This window comes from Conger conger, chromosome 8, assembly GCF_963514075.1.
Source record: "Conger conger chromosome 8, fConCon1.1, whole genome shotgun sequence".
Taxonomy (NCBI): Eukaryota; Metazoa; Chordata; class Actinopteri; order Anguilliformes; family Congridae; genus Conger; species Conger conger.
The window spans coordinates 41,812,165-41,831,766 of NC_083767.1; the positions used below are offsets into that span (position 1 = coordinate 41,812,165).

Sequence of the window (19,602 nt, forward strand, 5' to 3'; positions counted from 1 at the left end):
AATAAAACTTTCATTTTTTCAAATTCAGGGCCGACATTCAACAGTCTGTATGTACAGTAGGAGCTCCGAGAATGAGGGGTGATGAACCATTTCTGATAAGATGAACACACAGCACACATTTTGTCAAATTGTCAGCTCTGCCCCCATTGTGAATGGTTACAGTGAACCTGTGAGCAGTGGGAGCCAATTTGCCTGTTCCACTTAGATTCACCACTGATGACATCACACACTGCAGGACTTCATGCTGATAGTAAAGCAGAAGCCAGAAGACCGTAACCATAGCAGCTGCACACCTGTGACACGGAGCACAGGGTGCCCTGCCATTGGACTGGGTCGTGGTGTCCTTCTGGAGCCCAGAGACCAAACCTCTCACATAAGGTGGCCCAGTGGTGAGTCGTAACAGGTCTGAAACTGATTTTTATTTAGCAGTACAGCAGAGGCACACCCAGTGCCAGCGAGCACTGAACAGATGGCTGGTTTGGCTGGGACTTCATACCTCTCCAGGACTATCACACCTGCTGAGAGTATAAAACAAGGCATGCTGCCTCCTTTAAAATCTAAATCCTGCCTTACGCACAAAACTGCAAAACCCTTAAAAACCCAAAACACGTCTTTTCCACATCTGACATTTTCCCACCGCTGAACAAACAGGCCCATAAACAAACGGCCTGGCTGTGTCTGACAATCAGACAGGGGGCCTTTTATTGGCCTTTTATTAAACCTGCCCTCCTCCGCGTCTGACTCGCACTGAGCAGCTGCAGGGAGCAGGCTCCGGTAATGAAGCTGGCATGTCCTGTCTTTCATACACAATCTTTATTGTGTTGGTGTGTGATAGGAAGAAAAGAAAACAGACACTAGAACTGAAATCATTTTGTAAGATCAGGACAGAGCTAACATTTCGCTAACATTTCTTCCTGAGGAGCACCTTATGCTCATAAGTAGAAAAATTTAGGAACACACTAATGCATCCCAATTAGCATAAGTGCTCCTAAGTAATTTCCAGTTCGTGCACATCAATTCTCAGGAGTAAAAGCTCCTAAAATGGAAGCACTGTAGAGCCAGGGAAGGGCCAGAGTGTTCTCTGTGTGGCGGGACACACAAGGTGAACAGCTAGAGGTGACTCAGTGTGGGAGGGGGCTGTGTCTGTATGTGTGTCTGTACGTGTGTCTGTACGTGTGTGTGTGTATGTGCGTGTGTGCGCACGAGTGTGTGTGCGCGTGCGAATGGGTGTGTGTGTGGGGGTGGGGGGGGTTGTGTATGCGTGCACGGGTGTGTGCATGTGTGTGTATGTGCATGTGTGTGTACGTGTATGTGTGCATGTATGTGTGCGTGCATGTATGTCTGTGTTTCGGAGGTTAGGCAGCACCGGAGCCCACGTACGTTCTTGAAGAGCAGCTCAGCCAGCTCCTTGACGTGGTTCAGCACCTTGCGCGGGCTGCCCTCCTCGTGCCGGATGCGCTCCACTTGGTTGGCGTTGAGCTGTGAAGGGAGGGGGTGGGTGAGCACAGCCGGGATCCGCCGTGCCGTTCGGTGGGTGGCCAATGAGCCGCTCCGCTTCGCTTGACCGCCCACCCACTCTGCTGTCTCACATAAATATCCACTCTACACCATTACCTGCACCACTCCTTACTGTCACCTGCACCCTGAGCTCAACGCTAACTTCTTTTACCCCAACTACCACATGAGCTGCACACTAATGCATTACATGACATGATATTTGGTTGACGCTTTTATCCAAAGCAACTTTGTTGATTAGACTAAGCAGGGGACAATCCCCCCTGGAGCAATGTGGGGTTAAGGGCCTTGCTCAAGAGCCCAACAGCTGTGCGGATCCAACCACCGACCTTGCGGGTCCCAGTCATGTACCGCTACAGGCTGCCCTAATGCATCCCAATGCTCCGAAATATTTTTCCAACACATATCAATTTCCGTTAAATGAGTAACTCCTCTATTGCAAATCAGTTTAACCCTTTCAGTCCCAAGCCCAATGTGAAGCAACTACACCCAAATCCCAAGGCGTTTTGGCTTTGGTTTAGAAAATTGAAAGAATTTAGTAGGGTTTTAATAGGGGCTCAAAACAATTGTATAGCAGCCAATTTTATTGGTTGAGAAGGTATAAGGTACAGAGTATGGTAGTTACGCTTGTGTGCCATATGGCATTTCTGGGACTGAAAGCATTAAAGCGAGTACGTCGAGTTGGTGGAGGGGGTGGGGTGTGAGGCTCCTGACCTCGTCGAAGAGGTCGGTGGTCCTGTACGGAGGGCCTCTCTCTGACACGAATCCGGCGAAGGCCATCCCGTCCAGCACCTTCATCAGGAAGTCATCCTCAGACAACGCCCGCTGGCCCAGGAACGCAGCCTGGAGGAACACAAAGCCATGGTCACCATGACACCCGAGACACTACATCCACCCCCCCCCCCCCCACCACAGGGGGCGATGTGTCATGAATCCATATTAAAACCAAAATGAACAAACGTGAACATACCACAAAATCATTCAATGACCTTAAATCAGAAAGTCTTTGCCGAACGAATAAGTCAACCTCATAAATCAGCCTTTCATTAGACACTTTAAACCTAAAACCAGATGCTGAACATCTCCCTGACCTTATAAAACATTGTCATTTCGCAGACGGGGAAAAAGTGTTATAAGGGATCACAAAAAAATGGACAGTGACATAAATAAAGCCTTTATTATACTTGCTGCATAATACAACTCTTAGAAAGCAGTGGCCCCATATGTAATGTCAAGGACATCTATTATCAAAGCTGACATGCTGACTGGAATTGCACTTAGGGTCCCCCTAGATAGGTGTTAGTTGTACAGCGAGATGGGTTAAATGAGGTAGTGTTGGAGTGTGGGTGCACTACGACACCGGATTAAACAAATTAACTAATCTTGGTCTTCAGTCAAGACCTCGATAAGTAGAATCAGGTTTCCTAATGCTGGGCTGAAACAAATCCTGCACCCACATTGGCCCTTTCCAGGTAAGACTGGACACCACAGAGGTATTGTCTTCTTACAAAACTTTGGCTCCCTTCTTCAAATTAACCAATTGTAGAGAAGGAAAGCAGATGGTGGTGTTAGTTTGCGGACATTAGCCCGGCATGTTGCGGACATTCATTAGCCCGTTAGCCCAACATGTTGCGCATATTCATTAGCCTGTTAGCCCGGCGTGTTGGGCCCGTTAGCCCGGCGTGTTGGGCCCGTTAGCCCGGCGTGTTGCACACATTCATTAGCCCGTTAGCCCAGCATATTGCGTGCAGACATTAGCATGGTGTTGGGCACTGTCGCAGTACCTTGTGGAAGCGGATGACGGGTTCGGGGTGGATCCGGATGATGTGCAGACACCAGCGGTAGCCCTGGAACAGCTGCGCGAACAGCCACAGGAACACGGCCCGAATCTCCTTATCCTGCAGCACGGGATCGAGAAAGAGAAATGTAAGGCCATATAAGGTCATTAATACCAGAGGCTAAAAGTCCTTCCTCCTTACAGATGGTACCAGACGTGGGTCAAATACGCAATTGTTTTGTATTCAAATACTTTTCTGTGCTCGACTGATGTTGCCTGATGCAACTGAGCGAATCAAGAGGACACAAAGTTGGGTATTTCACTCTTTGAGAGCATTTCACACAGACACGCTCAATAAGCATAGAAACGTATTTGAATCCAATACAATTACTCATTTGACAAAGGTCTGAATGATACAGAATCTACAATGCGCAAATGATGCGAACAAAAGCGGGTTCTGTGCATTCTAAACTCCAAATCTACCCTGAGGGCAGCTAAGCTGGAATGATTCATTACTCTGGAGAGGAGAAGGAATGGCACAGAGACAGAGAGGGATTGGGATAAACAGAATTCCCCGGCTCTGTGGATTCTCAGATATCAGCAGTCTCTTTTTCTCACACACAGAGGTGGAAGAAGTCCAGAGCCCAGAAAGTAAAAGTCCTGCTATGTCCTGCTTCTATTCAGCTTCAATTAGTTCTCTCTCCTGGCTGAAGAATTGTGTTCATTAGCAAATACAGGTGAAGGGGAAAAGAAATACTAGGGAGGACAGTTACTTTCTGAACCTGGATTCCCCACCTCTGCCCTCACACTGCCCTACCGGTGAAGGCAGGAGGGGGAGGGGGAGGGGGAGCTGGAGTACGGGCAGTTACCTGGATCTTGGACGTGGAGGGCTGGGTGGAGGAGGGGGGGAAAGCGTGATCGGCCACCTCCAGCTCCGGATCCAGCACCTGGGAAAACCGGAAAAACAGTCGGTGTGAGGCCCTGCCGGAAAAGCGCCCCGGAGGCGGGCTGTTTGGAAGGCCGGATGGAAAACGCATTAGGAGCGGCGCACTTTCGACGCGTTCTTCGGTTGGAACCGGTCCCGAATGGCGGGAGCTTTTTTTCCGACGCCATTGACAGAGAGTCAGACCGTTTGCCGTGCCGTACGGCCCTGAGTAAGTCTGTCAAACCTCTCCTGGGGAATTAAACCAAATTACCTGTCCCTGACTCTATCAGTTTACACTGAGATTATCATCTTAGGCCGACCTATCCCAGACACAGGGGGGAACCTGAGCTTGTTTTCAAGGGCATGATCTGACACTGATGTTTCCCCTGCCCAGGTCCAAACCTTATCCATTATCATATAAAAGGCAAAAGCCCAGCCCAAGATGAGCACTCCAACACTGATGTGCTTCATGACTGCTGGGTCCTGCTGCTTTGTGTGGGAGTATCAGAAATCAGCAAATACCACACAACCCAAGCAATGGGAGGGAACTTAATTCGTCCAGGGAACAACAAATCGCAGCTGGCCAACCAGAACAATTTCTTGCAGCCAGTGGTCTTTTCTCTTCCCATAAGGCTCAGAGGAAAGCACTTGCCTTATCTGAGCAAGTTTGCCAGAATACACAGGGGCTATTTTAAAGTGTTTTGCAAAAACATACGATGAAGCTGCTAGAAGGTCCACATGAGAGGCCTGTTGTTCACGCTTTGGAGCCGCAAGGAGAAGCCCGTTTAGGTTTCAGTTCATGTTGATTTACCGATCCACCCCGAAAAAAACTCAGATTAACGGAGAGCTTGCTTCATACTTACAGCTTTATGGATCAAATATAACCCACCGACAGGCCAAGGACAGGAACAGGGAGAAATGAACTGCAGAGGAATGGCTGCCAGCAAACACGGTGTACAGTTTCCTGTCCTTGGGTTTCTCACGTGTAACTGAAACATTCTCCCTCATACAGGGTCTGCACTGCAAGAACTGCATTTCACAGGATGGCTGCAATTCTGCGTTTTCAGCTACATCAAAAACTGGTGTTCCATAATTTAAAAAAGGCGAGACCACCAAACAGGTAAGGTAGGTCTACTATGATTTAGGTATACAATGCAATTCATAGTGAATACAATTCATTCTAATCCACAATGCCATCTCCATCTCACTAGGGGATACCACAGTGACCTCATCCCCTAGTGCAAGAAACCTTGGAGTGGTGATGGACAACAGGCTATCCTTCTCCAAGAACATTGCTACGGTGACCCGGGCGTGCAGGTTCTTCTATGCGACGTACTTTGTTGTACGTCGCTCTGGATAAGAGCGTCTGCTAAATACCACGTAATGTAATGTAATGTAACAATGCGCATAGCAGAAACAGCATTCTCCGGTGCAATCAGATGCACGGTACAGGCTGTGAGGGCACAGATTAAATGACGTTCAGGACTGTTTCTCAGTATTTCTGCCACAGACACAGGAATTCAGGCATAGCCTGATACTCGGATACCCGTCACGCCCGTACTCTCTGCACTAACACGGAGGTGTTGATTGGTGCGTTGAGGTGTTGTGGTGTTGTGGTTACCATGGAGAGGGCGGTCTGGGTCTGGTGCAGGAGGGGTTCGGGCAGCAGGGAGACGTGGACGCACTCTGGGATGGTCACCGTGCCGCCGTCCAGGTCTGCGATGATCACGTCCAGCTGCAGGGACACACACTTTAATGTTTTTATTCATGTCCACATACCAAATAGCAATAAAGGGCATAAACGATACAGACACACAGTACAGAATAATGACATGGACATGTGCATCTTCTAACACTGGTAGTCACAGCGGATGTATGCATTACAATACATTATTGGCATTTGGCAGATGCTCTTATCCAGAGACTAAGACAATCCTCCCCTGGAGCAATGCAGGGTTAAGGGCCTTGCTCAAGGGCCCAACGGCTGTGCGGATCCTATTGTGGCTACACTGGGATTCGAACCCCCGCCCTTGCCTGACATTTACCTTAACCACTACGCTACAGGCCACCCTGTATGTATGCTGTGCACGTCACTCTTTAAAAAGCCGATAGATGTTACAGCACTGCACTCAGATGTTTGTGCTGCCAGCCGCTAACCGCCCTGACACACAGACACAGACAGAGACACACAGAGACACACAGATACACACAGACACACAAACGAACACAGATCGACACACAACCACGCACAAGCACACACATACGCAGACAGACAGACAGACAGACAGACAGACAGACAGACAGACAGACAGACAGACAGACAGACAGACAGACAGACAGACAGACAGACAGACAGACAGACAGACAGACAGACAGACAGACAGACAGACAGACAGACAGACAGACAGACAGACAGACAGACAGACAGACAGACAGATACTTTATTCATCCCAAGGGAAATTTTAGGCATCCAGTAGCTTATACATACACACATATACACACATATCTCACACACATAAAGATCAAAATCACTCACAGAAAAGTAAGAAATAAAGCACATGTGAAGTGATTACAAAGGCCTAGTAGGGACTGGCCCTGTGATATACTGACCATGATAAGGTGCTATGGTAGATTGTGTGCAATGGTGGTAGTGCAAAAGTACAAAGTAAACAGACAGACACGCACATGCGCATGTACACACACATACACACACATACAGGGCAGAGTTGCATGTTAGTGGTCATGTCACCCATTCACATCACCTGTGTGCATTCCACACAGATTCCACACAGATCCCTTTCAGCGGGCAAAGGCCAGGCCAGACCAAGCCAGCAGGTCAGACAGCAGGACTCCATTCAGGCTCCAAATCACTTTCTAATGAAGCAGTCGCGAGCGCCGGCACTTAAAGGCACTCTTGAGTGAGGGCCGCACTCATCTGCTGACTGGTCCTAATAAACACTGCAGCTTTAAAATGGCCTCCTCTAATGGCTTTGATGATTACAAACGACCGCTTCTGGTAATAACAGTCCTCTAGAGGCGTAGTGCGCTACATATTTCGATGAGTGAAATTGAAAAGAGCTTTGTCAAGCTTCCTGATATGATGTTTTTTTCTGTCAACAGCCACTCATTATTATAACCACGATCCACCCAGCGTAAATTGTGACCGACGGTTGGGGACGTTGCCAGGGGAAACAATCTCTGACCGACATTCTATCTTCAAACATACGACTTCAAGCATGTTGCAGGTGGTTCATTGTTAAAGACCACTGACAGACATGTTTAAGGGTCACTTCAAGTACACCAGCCTAAACCAAAAAAAAGAAGAAAAAAAAAAAACTACTTTTTAATGTTTAATAATTTTTTTGTGCCAGACAGTGAGCTCTCCTTTGGTGTATGAGTCCAATCAATCACACTTGAACACTCGTTTGGAGTGGAAGTGATCTTTTTCATGGTGAAATGAAAGTGTATGATCGAGCCACTCGCTCTATGCAGCTTAAATGATCTTTTGATAAAATGAAGTGTTGAGTGGCTGAAAAGCCGGGGCCATGGGTGTGGTGTGGGGTGGGGAGGTGCAGACTGACCAGCTCTTGCGTCTCCGAGCGGAAGAAGGAGTTGACCCCGATGATGAAAGGCGTGGGCGTACTCAGTACTTCCAGTAGTTTCCCAGGTAATATTGGAACGTAGGTGAAACTGTGGGACAGAGAAAGCAATCAAGATTGTGTACACAGTCAGCTGAACAGCTGCACTGAACTAACCCAACATTGAACAAACCATTAGCATATACACCATTTATTTTCTTATATAATTTTTCTGCTCCTATGAAATTGTTGTCTTCGAATCTCTTTTGTGTCTTCACACGAACTAAAGACTAAAGAGCTTGTACTAATATATTATGTTGTCAAATTAGTGGTGTTATTGCAATACGGCTAATTTAACAATATTACCTTTGACAACATATAATGATAATAATGCATCCTGAATTTGAATGAATTGAGAAATGCACAAGGAGACACAGTGTCTCAGTTCCTCTCTGAGTGGGTGTGTTAAGGAGCGCACAGCAGGGAGCAGGAGTGTACCACAGAGAAAGAGGCAGTAATGATGAGTCTCTAAACGTAAGTGAGAGCTTGAGCATGAAAAAGTGTGAATGAGAGCGAAAGAGACAGAGAGAGACGCAATGTTCTTCTCAGTAAAGAGGAAGGAAGGATGGACCGTACTAAAACACCTCCTTGAGACAAGTGGCATACGACTCCATGGTGATCTGAAGGTTTACTGAAATGGAGAGCGGTCAGTAATGCTCCTGCACTCAGAGACTGGCTTAAGTGCAGTAATGTAAGCACGCCCAGGTTCACCGGATCTTCACGCCGCCATTTTAACTCTGGACATATTCCAGAGGGGAGAATTTGTCCTCTGATGCAGACATTAATAATCACGAAAGACATATTTTTCTGTCGCTACAATCCTGCCGACAATTCCATCTTAAACCAGCCTAAGATGGTCAAGACGGTTTTGGACACTTCTAGCTGGTTTTAGATGGTTACTAGATGAGGTCCTCACCAGCTGGCCAGCCTATGGCCAGCTAGTCCACCAACTTGGCCAACATCTTACTCCAGTTTAACCAGCTTTATCCAGCTAGATTCCAGCTTTATCCAACCACAGAACAGCTCTGACCAGCTATAAGTGTTGAAAACACATCTCAGGCCACTCTAAACTTCGAATCCCAGCAGGCCTTAGCTGGACTTTTCAACAGAAAAGGACTCCAGAAACCTCTCACTGTGTGAAAAGACACAAAAACCATCTGGAGAACAAGTAGTGGTCGAAAGGGAGGTGTGATCATGGTCTGTCCGAACCAGAGACGTGCGCAATGATCGAATGATCAAGTGATCTAATCATTTAATATAATAATAATAATTTGTTATTTAACTGACGCTGCAATCCAAAGCTATTTACAGTTGATTAGACTAAACAGGGGACAATCCCCCCTGGAGAAATGTGTGGGTTCAGGGCCTTGCTCAAGGGCCCAACAGCTGTGCGGACCTCGTGGTGGTTACACCGGGCCTTGAACCACCAACGTTCCGGGTCATGTACCTCAGCGACTAGGCTACACGTTGCTCCATGATGTGCGGGTGTTGTGAAGGGTATTTCACCTGTATTTGAGAGGGAACATGATGGCCAGCAGGGCTCGACAGGCGTCGGTGAGGCGGTGGTAACTGCAGGACAGGAACAGGATCTTGTGTTCCGTCAGGGCCGCACAGAACAGGTAGAGGACGTTGTTGATTCCTGGAAGGGAAGGGGTGGGGACTGCTCATCGCCATGGAGACCAACTCATCTATCTTTGTGGTTTTATAAACAGACTTAGTGAGCTGGATATCACAGCAGCTTGGGTTCTTCCTATGAGGATTAACACTTTAGCTTTGGCTTAGATCTAAGCATTACATGGTGCATACTGGATCTTATCTGGACATATACAAACACAAACAAATGCAAACACTATAAATACACTATAATATTATCATGATGTGGTATATACACGCAAATTGTTGCATCTGAGTTGCAAATAAAGAAGTCAATTGTATTAACCCAGTCATAGGCAGCTGCATAGGCAGTGCGTCCAATCAAACAGGTTTTCCTGTGCAGGACAGTCCCGCCTGCCTAGTGAACGGCGCATGCTGATTGGTTACAGACCTAGCTGCTTGAAGAGCTGAGACACACTGGAGCCACTGACGGGGAGGGAGTCGTTGATGGGTGTCTGGATCACCTGCCTGTCTCCAGCTCCCAGGGTGATCGTCCTCTGGAGAACAGGAGCAAGGGAACACTCGTTAGATCGGGGATGGATTAGCGCTGCCTGATCCCAGTCCAAACAAGAGGCAGAGGATCATTCAGCGCCTGATCAAAAACAACGGTGTCCATTGAGTTTTTCCCTGTGCATGTACAGTGATTGTGACTGAAGACCAAAAATCAATGCTGTTAATGTGTGAACCGATCAATCTCGATGTTAGTCAGTTAGTTGGTGATTTAGATAAGCTGTAAACTGAAACATCATCAGGCATTCCAGTTCACGATCACAAACAGTTTGTTCCAATCAGTGGACTGAAATCATTACCTCAGCAAACTGAAATCGCAAATTAAACAGGCAACAAATGTCTTCAGAAACCAGTGATTCTGCATCATGTTTCCTGGGCGGGGCTGCTAGCGGAATGTACACATTCGATATGCAGTTTACACAGCTCATTGCTTTACACTTACTGACATAGGAATACAGCGCATGCAAGTTTACAGGCCAGCCTGGATTTTGCGGACAGCCATTCGTGTGAATCTCGCGTGAATCTGTTTTCAAACCGTGTGGGCAGGGGGAAAGGCTCAAAGCGCGATCATGGGATAAACGTTACACGGAACGTTCCGGAAACAGCGGCGAGGACGCGTTCGGGAAGCACAGGCGTGTTCGCTCGTGCCAGGTGCAGCACACACGAGCGGGGCTTTCAGTTGAAGGAGGGCCTGGCGTGAAGTCAGATTCGGTCCATCCAAATGGAACATTCCGGACCCTTCTTCGAGCGAAAGCCGAGAGGTGAAAAGACAGGAGACAGAGAAGCGGTGATATCTTACATGAGCTCAGCCCTGTTAAGCTCATCGTGTTGTACAACAGCTGAAGCTATGCAGCGAGCTCAAGAATATATGAAAAGTATTCTCCAGAGTGTCTGTCTGGAGAATGTATGAAAAGCACACAACACAAATGACACACACGACAGAGCTTAGACGCACACAACACATCGATGATAGTCGCTGTAATAAACATTGGGAAGCAGCAAGGATAACTGCCGAAGACTTGCGTTTGACCCAACCCATAATCCCAACAAAACTACTTGACAACAATTGCAGGTCTATATGCGTTAACGAGTAACTGAAATTCAAATTTCTGAAGAGTCTGGGTCAACTCCTTTATTAAAATACAATTCTTAATGTGAAAATACAGTCATCAAATATCAGAGGCAGTTCCTAAACGCAACTTAAATTGGTGATTAGTGGTTGGCTCACATATTAGCGTGATCATGCCCTGGCAGTGAGAGAGAGCGGCAGAGAGCGGTCAGTTTTGGGGTGGGGGGCTGAAAAGACCCCTTGGGAAGCGTTAAGGGGGTGGAGATTGATGGAAACCGTCCTTAAATTCTGTGGCTATAAAAAAAAACTGAAGAATAAACGCGTGCGTACCAAGCTCTCCTCCTGATCCGCGGGGCCCACCTAGGTTAGCGACAGACAGATGCCACAGGAGAGCAGACAGGTTAAACACAGGGACAGATGAACACACCACACAATCACACCCAACACACAAAAACATTGTAAACCAAAGGTGGAAGAGACCGGTTCACAGACACGAGCCCTGCCACGCGAGCCACGCGGAGGCTGGAGGCAGACCTGCGGGTTCAAATCCCGGATACTTAACCGGACTGCTTTAATTAACATCCAGATGTATAATGAGCAATGTGTATACTAAGACAGCTTCTTTGGTTAAGGGGTAAAATGATGATAATGATTATGACGATGATAAAACCATAATAACGGTAAGTCAGCCAGCAAGTTAAGAGCTAAAAATGTTAGAATCAGTCAGGGTAACACACAGCTAGTATCAAGCTATGTGGATACTCCAAATTGCCTTGAATAAAAAGGAAAATGCTAATAATTTATATCTCAAAATGTAATAACTGAACATAGTAATTATATCACTATGGATAAATGTTCTGGATGAGATACTGTAACTGTGACTATTGCTTGGCTGGTCATTGACAACCAGCTATTTTTAACTGGCAGAAAAACACAATCATCAACATAAAATGCAGTGGCAAGCTGCACATGACACTCTTTTCATGGTAAAGATGTTGCATAATAGCTGTCTGATCAGTACCCCTCTCTGTTGGTACATGTGTCTGCTGTGATTAAATTAATTGGACTGCTGCACTGGAGCCACAGTATTTGCGTCTCACACACAGCTTCGTCATAGTGTTGGTGATTATTCCAAACGTTATACTGGATCAGTTAGGCCAGCAGTTTCAGCAGTTTGTTTTCTTGCAAAAACTAAGTCTACAGACTGGCTATTGGGGCACGTTTACAAACGAACTGTGACATAAATCGGAAGATATATAGAGCAGATAACAGAAACGATGAATGGCCAATGGACAGTTTGTCAGCTAAGGCAACACACAGGTGATTTGAGTGGTACTTTTGAGATATATAATAAAGCTGTCTGGCCCTTTAAAAGTCAGGTGCCTGAAGCAAAGAGTGTCACCAATCAAGACTCCCACAGTAAATATTATAGAGCTGAGCTGACTCATGGGACTCAATGAGCTGTTCCACGTTCCTAAGCATTCAATGTCTTCCTCTACAATGCCTCTTACAGTGAAATCATCTTTATGATGACTTAATAGTGAACAAGTAGTACAATAATAATTTGTGAATAAAGCTCATTTAACACATTTTAAAGCTAACGCACAATCTGCATGGTGTAGACCCTACATACAGAAAAGGTATTTTGCAGTGCGATGTGCTCCACTGACAGCTGAAAAAGGCTTCTTTTGTGCATGAAGCTCAGTGCTGGGTAGCATGTCAGGGTATCAGCTAGGTACATCAGAAAGGCCTTGTGATGTAGAGGGAGATTATCTGCGGTTGGCTCTGACACTAACGCGCTCACACAGGCAGACCCTACACACCCACATATGCGCACACACTTGGCTTGCTAGGTGCATGCACACAGTCACAGCAATACACACACACAGGCACACATATATAAATACAGACACACATATACACATACATACAGAGGCATTCACACACACACACAGACAAACAGACAGACACACACACATACATACATACAAACACAAAAACACTCACACAGACGTGTGCACACAAACACACACATATAGAGACACATATATACATATACATATACACACACACACACACACACACACACACAGACACACAAGCATATATACAAACACAAAAACAAACACACTCACACAGACGCGTGCACACAAACACACACAGGAGGGGTGTGACTGGTCTGATTCACCTCACGCGTCCCGGGTTTCTTCATCAGTGTCAAAGGTAAGCACGCACGGCTGGGTTTGCCAACAGCACGTTTCAACATTTTAAATAGCGGCTGATGACTGCAGTTAAGTGGCCCTTGCACAACACAGGAGTGTATGAGAGTCTGACATGACCGGTGAGAGGATCCAGACAGCCAGAACAGGTATGATACCAGGACCATGGGGATTATAGGCCACAGCAGGGTCTGAGGCTGTCTGAGGTTAACAAAGCCTACAACACCTCTCGCTACATCAGGGATCAGCAACTCATGGTCCTCGATGGCTGAGAACTACTGGTTTTCCACCCTCCCTTTACCTGAGAGTCAGATGTGAAGACAGTCTGGCCAATCAGGAGCACTAATTGCCCAGGAGAAAAGAAAACCAGGGCTGGGTTTGGATCGAGGGCCAGAGTTGATGATCCCTGCTACATCAATGTGGCCAAACACATCCATATGAAAGAAGAACAACAAGTGCAAGAAGAAGAATGATGTTAATGCCGCGTGCTGATATTGTCCCAAGTACAGTCAACCCTTATCACTTCCTGTTTTGAGTTGCAGAATTAGTAACTTTGGAGCAGCTGACAATATCTACGGTGACGGGCAGACATGACAAACAAGCCCAGAGCACAAAGCAAAATTGTTACCTGATTACCAGCTTTGGAAATTGTTAACTGAAGCTTGGAATTATCCAGAAATTTGCGACAAAACAAGGCACAGACAACTGATCGAGTGCTCCACATTGCCCTGATTTCAGAAGTTTAACTCAACAGCAAAATAAAAAAATAAAAATAAACCAATCAGCCATATCTTGATGAGAATCGTGATCGGTCAGAGAAGGTGCTGGAAGGGCCGTTACCTGGAGACCGGCCTGGCCCCAGTCACAGGTGAGATCCACAATAAAAACACTCAGAGCAGAGTCGCCTGTCTGTAACACAGGATCGTAGAAGCAGAGGCTGGGTAAGTTCAGCTTGTGTGTCCATAGTCTGGAGCCCTTTTATTAGATTACATTACAGATATTTAGTTGACGCTATTATCCAAAGTGCCTTACTTAAGTTGATTAGACTAAGCAGGGGCCAATTCCCCCTGGGGCAATGTGAGGTCAAGGGCCTTGCTGCTCAAGGGCCCAACAGCAGCACTGATCTTATTGGGGCTACACTGGGGCTTGAACCACCAACCTTCTGGGTCGCAGTCATGTACCTTAGCCACTAGGCTATCGGCTGTCTTAAGCCTGTGTCACCCAGTGTTCACACTGCTAAAAGTCTAAGAGACTAGTACACACTGTTTCACTATTCAAGAATTAAAATGTTCTGGCTCATCCTGTCAAGCAAGAGTTGTTTTTAATTCACAGAGATTTCAGCTTTCAAAATAATAACATGTAATAATTAATGAAAATAAAAGCCTATTGAAAATACTGTGAAAGCTCCTTCACTTGTTTTGTCCTGTTTTGAAGTGGGTATTTAGCGTTCTGACAGCAGCCTGGCCTGTATCCCGTTATGAACTGCGTGGAGAATTTGCCAGGAGCCAAACGAACGTCACACGCTGACAGTGGAAAATAGACCTCTTCATGAGTGGGCAAGCGAGGCATGGAGGAGCAGCAGCAGGCTCTCTCACCTGGGACCCTCCCGCTATGGGAATGACGCAGGTGAGCAGGTTTCCGATCAGCGTCTCCATGGGAACGTTCAGCCCGTCGATGTGCGCCGTGTGAATCAGACCCAGGCAGTTCTGTACACAGGACAACAGAGGTTAAGAGCTTGAGTAATACTGGACAATGCTCTTTAACCCTAATATGTGATTAGGACAGACCTGGGTTCAAACAGTATTTGTTTTGGATTCAAATAACCATTCCAATTAACCATCTGACTTAGCTTGTCTGGTCTATTGGAACAAATGAAATGATCCCAAAAGTGTAAGCCCCGCCCACCTCCTTGTTGGCCAAAATGCACCAGGCAGGATCAATAGAACACAGAAAAGTATTTGAATCCAAAACAAACTTGACTATTTCAACCCGGGTCTAGGTAAGAATGTTCTTAACGGAACATTGTAATGCTGATGTCACAGGCACTACTGGTGACTGATTGGCTATGGGAGCTGGATAGAGGACATGAAGGCAGCAGGCCCGTCACGTGACACTCGTACCCTGAAGACGTCCAGGTGGTCCAGCCTGGACACCAGCACCAGGCTCTTGGGGGCGAAGAGCTGGGAGGGTTTGATGACCCCGCCTGGGTCATCGTCCTCGTAGGCTTCACTGGAGAGGCTCTTCTGGGGCTGGGAGGAAGGACACTTTATTAAACCCCTTATTAAATCTACAGCTCATCTTTTCACGTCTTATAACATATTTATATGCCAGGCAAGTCAATTACACAAGTTACAAACAAACTCATTTACACTCAGTCAATGTTTCTTGCCCGCAAGATAATGGGGAGGTAAAGCTGATGACCAGCTGAACTGCATTTCCGGTATACTGCTAAAAGCTATGCTATCGCATTTGATCATAGACGGCAGCAGCAACAACCTCATATAAGCAAATAAAGCATGAAAGTATTCTGCAACCACAAAATTACACGGCTCCATATTCCTAAGCAAATAATCGACATGCAGTGTTTCATTACTCTTTCTAAATATCATAGTTACGGATCTGGTCGCAGTCATCCTTCAAAGCTCGCAGCTCACCTGGGCATCTTCAACCTCCTCCCAGAAGGTGAAACAGGCACAGTAATGGCGTTCCGAGTTGATGTCTGTCAGCACCGCCACAAAAAAGGATGGCGGTAGCCTCTCTGGGACCAGCTGCCACCCGCTGGGCTGACAAAACTAAAGAAGAAGAGAGGGGTGAGTTCCAGAGCAGCCTCCGCCGTGAATGAACGGCGGTCCTCCACAAATAATATGCACGTGACGGGAAAGGCTACTCACACATAAGTGACACATTTTTAAGCGATTATGTACATTAAATTGGTTTTACTATTCCTTGGAGACAACGTACTTCTGAGAAAACAATGGAGCCAAAATGAACTCTTTGTGGAATTCTTTCCTTTTGGCATACATGTATGCTTATGAGATTATAGTTATATTCCCATATTGCTCAACCATGAGTCAGTGAAAACAGACAGACATTACATCAGACGACAAACTCTACCATTAAGGCCACTTTCCTAAGCAGCCAGAAGTTACTTCTCCCCTATTTGCCACCCAACACTTGCGTATCACTCCACGTGACTCCCAGCTATAATCTGCTCCCACAAAACAGTGTAGATATACATATGCATACTAAGTATACGTCCACGCGATCTGGCTGTTTGGTAGCCAAGGAAACCGCCCCATTAATTTGAGATTTGTCCACCCTTGATCATCATTCTCACGTGCAGAAATGACCACACCTGACTGGTGACCTGCGGTGCCTGTTTCACCACACAAACCGTTTACTGAAGGGGTGCGGGAGGGTAGGTCATGTGACTGAGGTGACAGTGAGGTTGAGGATGGGGGTAGGCTGGCGTTACATCGCCCCGCCTGTACCCTGGCTGTGTGACCTCTCTCATTCCTGGAGGGGTCAGGGCTCACAGACTGCCACTAACCACCCCCCTGCCATACCTACGTCACGCTTCCTAAGTGCATGTTCTCGTTATCGCGTCGTGATCGATGATCTTAGCGGTGGTTTTGGTGAGGCCTATTGTTGGCTTCCTTCCTGCTCAGGTTTCGCTCCGCTCCTCCCACCCCCGTTTCTATTTGTGTTTCATCCTGCCTGCGCCGCTGTGTGCTAACGCGTCTTCCCCCGATTCGCTCACGTACTGCAACGCGCGTTGACGTCGGCGGCTACGAGTCAACTCTCTCTGTACATCTCCATCATCGTTACTACAAGACCCTACGCTGTTTCCAGTTTCTCTAAACTGTATGTCTTCCTTAAACCGGGCAGTTCTTTTTTGTGTCCACTGTAGAGGACGTTCGTCTCTTTGACTATGCAGAAGCCTGCACTAGAACGGACTTTCAATACAAATAAAATAAATAATATTTCAATTAACAAATATTTTCCCTGCAAGATGTTTTTGTCATTCAAAACTGTGTATTATGTCAAAAAAATGGAATGTTTCAACTTTTCCAGCCTGGCCTTCGGAATATATGACCTTGGATTTGCATCAAGCGCAATGCAACACCAGCGAAACGCCTCAAGTCGGCAATGCTAGGCAAGCGATGCACTGCGAGACGATTCCCGATTCCATTCCTGGATTTGTTTTTTTCCTAGTAGGCTAGCCTTCAGCTGAGCAAATAAGGGAGGTCATTCAGTCACCAACAAAACCGGCATTTGCTAATTTGCCATTGATGCGTGGCCAAATGGGTTTCGATCTCTCTCAAGCTTTTGTCCTGTGCATGTCTCATGTATATACATAGCCTTACAATACATTCAGGTTATCAAAAGGAAGGAAAGACAAACACAAAACCGGTTCATCACCCATGGCGAAGGCCTAACAACAGTGTGATGTATGTGTTGCAATGTAATGTGTTAACTGTGCATTTATCAATTCCACACATTTAGAGGCTGACGGCAAACGATGAGCCAAAGCAACGCTTTCATTAAGAAAACTTTAAATGTTTGCATTAGAAACATTGCAGCTCGACATCGCAGAAAGCCTCTGTGTCGGACGGTCCAGTGCAGCCTGGTACTGCTGTAGAATGGATTATCAATTCTTTCGCTTGCCATATACAGCACGTACATACCATTTTTACAATTTCAAACCATGAAACCAATTGAAATTCTGCAGGAGTATTGTTTTATTGTGTTGTTGTTAAACACATTGTTCTACCCTGCAGTCTAAAGCAAACTAATTAATCTACCATGCAATTAAGCCCATTTGCTGTTGTGAATCGCTAGAATTGCTTTAATCAGTGAGATTTTCAAGAGATTTTTTTCCAGCTGTATTCAGTAAAACATGATGGCCAGTATTTAATCATTTCTGCGACAAACTGAAATCTTTCTGGACACATTCACCAACAGAACAAATCCTAGCAGAAAGTCCGCCATATAAACTGTATATTAAATCCATAATTAAATACAGTGCAACCCGTTTGCAAGAATAGCATATGGTCCTGAGCTTTTATTGTTAAAGTCAAATAGTACTCGTTACAAATGTGCTCAGATTACTCGAACAAGCACATTTAAATTAGTAAATTACAGGCACATTTTAGTCACGTAATATCATGGAAAAGACTGTCTTGGTTTTGAACACAGCTTTTAAGAACAACAACGTCTCGATACTTTCTTGCAGCGGTATCAACGCAGATGTGGTACCCATTATGCACCCCTGCAAGACAAAACTATTTTCCACACACACGCAATAAATAACGGCACCGCCAGCCTGCGACAGGCTGTGACAAATTTCACCCTGCTGGAATTTCATGTTCTGGTTTACAGGATCGGCAGGCAGTGGTTTGCAGCATACGACATTCCTGAGGCTTCTCAGTGCAGCCTGCAACTTTACCCTAACAACAAAAACAGGAGAGGGAAGTTCCCAGACCACGGGAGCTCCCAGTGGAAGGAGGGTGCGTGTGATACACATGCAGAGCGGGGGGCGTCCTGGATTCACGTGTGTCGGGGCGGCGGTACGGGTGGTGGTGGCACTCACCAGCTCGATCCCCTGGGGAAAGGGGTTGTCCTCCCAGTCTTTCTCAGGAAACCGCTGGAGAATTCGGCCTTGACCCTCGCTGCCCCCTGAGGAGAGAGGAACACGGACACGTCAGGACGGGGAAGGAAGCTACACTGTCCAACCGGGGCTGCCCGTTTCTCCCACCCACCCCACTTCCCCCCGAAGTCAGTGTCCAATCACTACTGTGCCAAGAACAAGGGGCGGGGCTCCAAACACAGGGCAGGAGAACAATGCATTATTTCTACCAGTTAACGCAGAACCTTCAAACTAGGTCTCTTGGTGATGTACCTCAATTATAATTGGTCATGGCCACAATGTGGGGCACTGCCTTTCTTTTCAGATATTTGTTTTCCTATTTGTACCTGATGCGGAAGTAAACATCCAGACTTCATCAAAACATCCAGACCCACATGAAATGCTTCCAAGGAAAAACATAATCACATGGAAGCTGTACACCCTTGCTGCTGATTGGCTATGTTACTGTCACCCAATAAATAATAGAGGTGATTGGTTGTCTTATCGATACACAATAGAAAAGTGGTGAGGTTTTTCTCCCGGAAGCATTTCACATGGGGGGTCTGAAGTTTGGATGTTTACTTCTGCATAAAAGGTAAAAGCATGAAAAGAAAGGCAATTTTCTGTGGCACTTCACAAAAACTGTGAAACACTGTGACAGTTAAGA

General features: G+C 46.4%; 1 protein-coding gene across 5 annotated transcripts in view; it reads right to left on the minus strand.

The window, feature by feature from the left end:
- sbf1 (SET binding factor 1) overlaps positions 1–19,602 on the minus strand; it is a 69,059-nt gene that overhangs the window by 27,373 nt on the left and 22,084 nt on the right. For 2 of the 5 annotated variants that reach the window (XM_061251175.1, XM_061251172.1), the window contains exons 2-15: positions 18,900–18,985; positions 15,961–16,098; positions 15,427–15,555; positions 14,902–15,012; positions 14,147–14,215; positions 11,418–11,447; positions 9,900–10,005; positions 9,362–9,494; positions 7,799–7,907; positions 5,839–5,952; positions 4,162–4,239; positions 3,300–3,413; positions 2,230–2,358; positions 1,381–1,479 (exon numbers count right to left, since the gene is read on the minus strand). In XM_061251175.1, coding sequence (XP_061107159.1) covers positions 1,381–1,479; positions 2,230–2,358; positions 3,300–3,413; positions 4,162–4,239; positions 5,839–5,952; positions 7,799–7,907; positions 9,362–9,494; positions 9,900–10,005; positions 11,418–11,447; positions 14,147–14,215; positions 14,902–15,012; positions 15,427–15,555; positions 15,961–16,098; positions 18,900–18,985 — 1,445 coding nt within the window. The remainder of the gene's footprint in view (positions 1–1,380; positions 1,480–2,229; positions 2,359–3,299; positions 3,414–4,161; positions 4,240–5,838; positions 5,953–7,798; positions 7,908–9,361; positions 9,495–9,899; positions 10,006–11,417; positions 11,448–14,146; positions 14,216–14,901; positions 15,013–15,426; positions 15,556–15,960; positions 16,099–18,899; positions 18,986–19,602) is intronic. The other 3 variants (XM_061251174.1, XM_061251173.1, XM_061251176.1) reach the window with 3 other exon arrangements.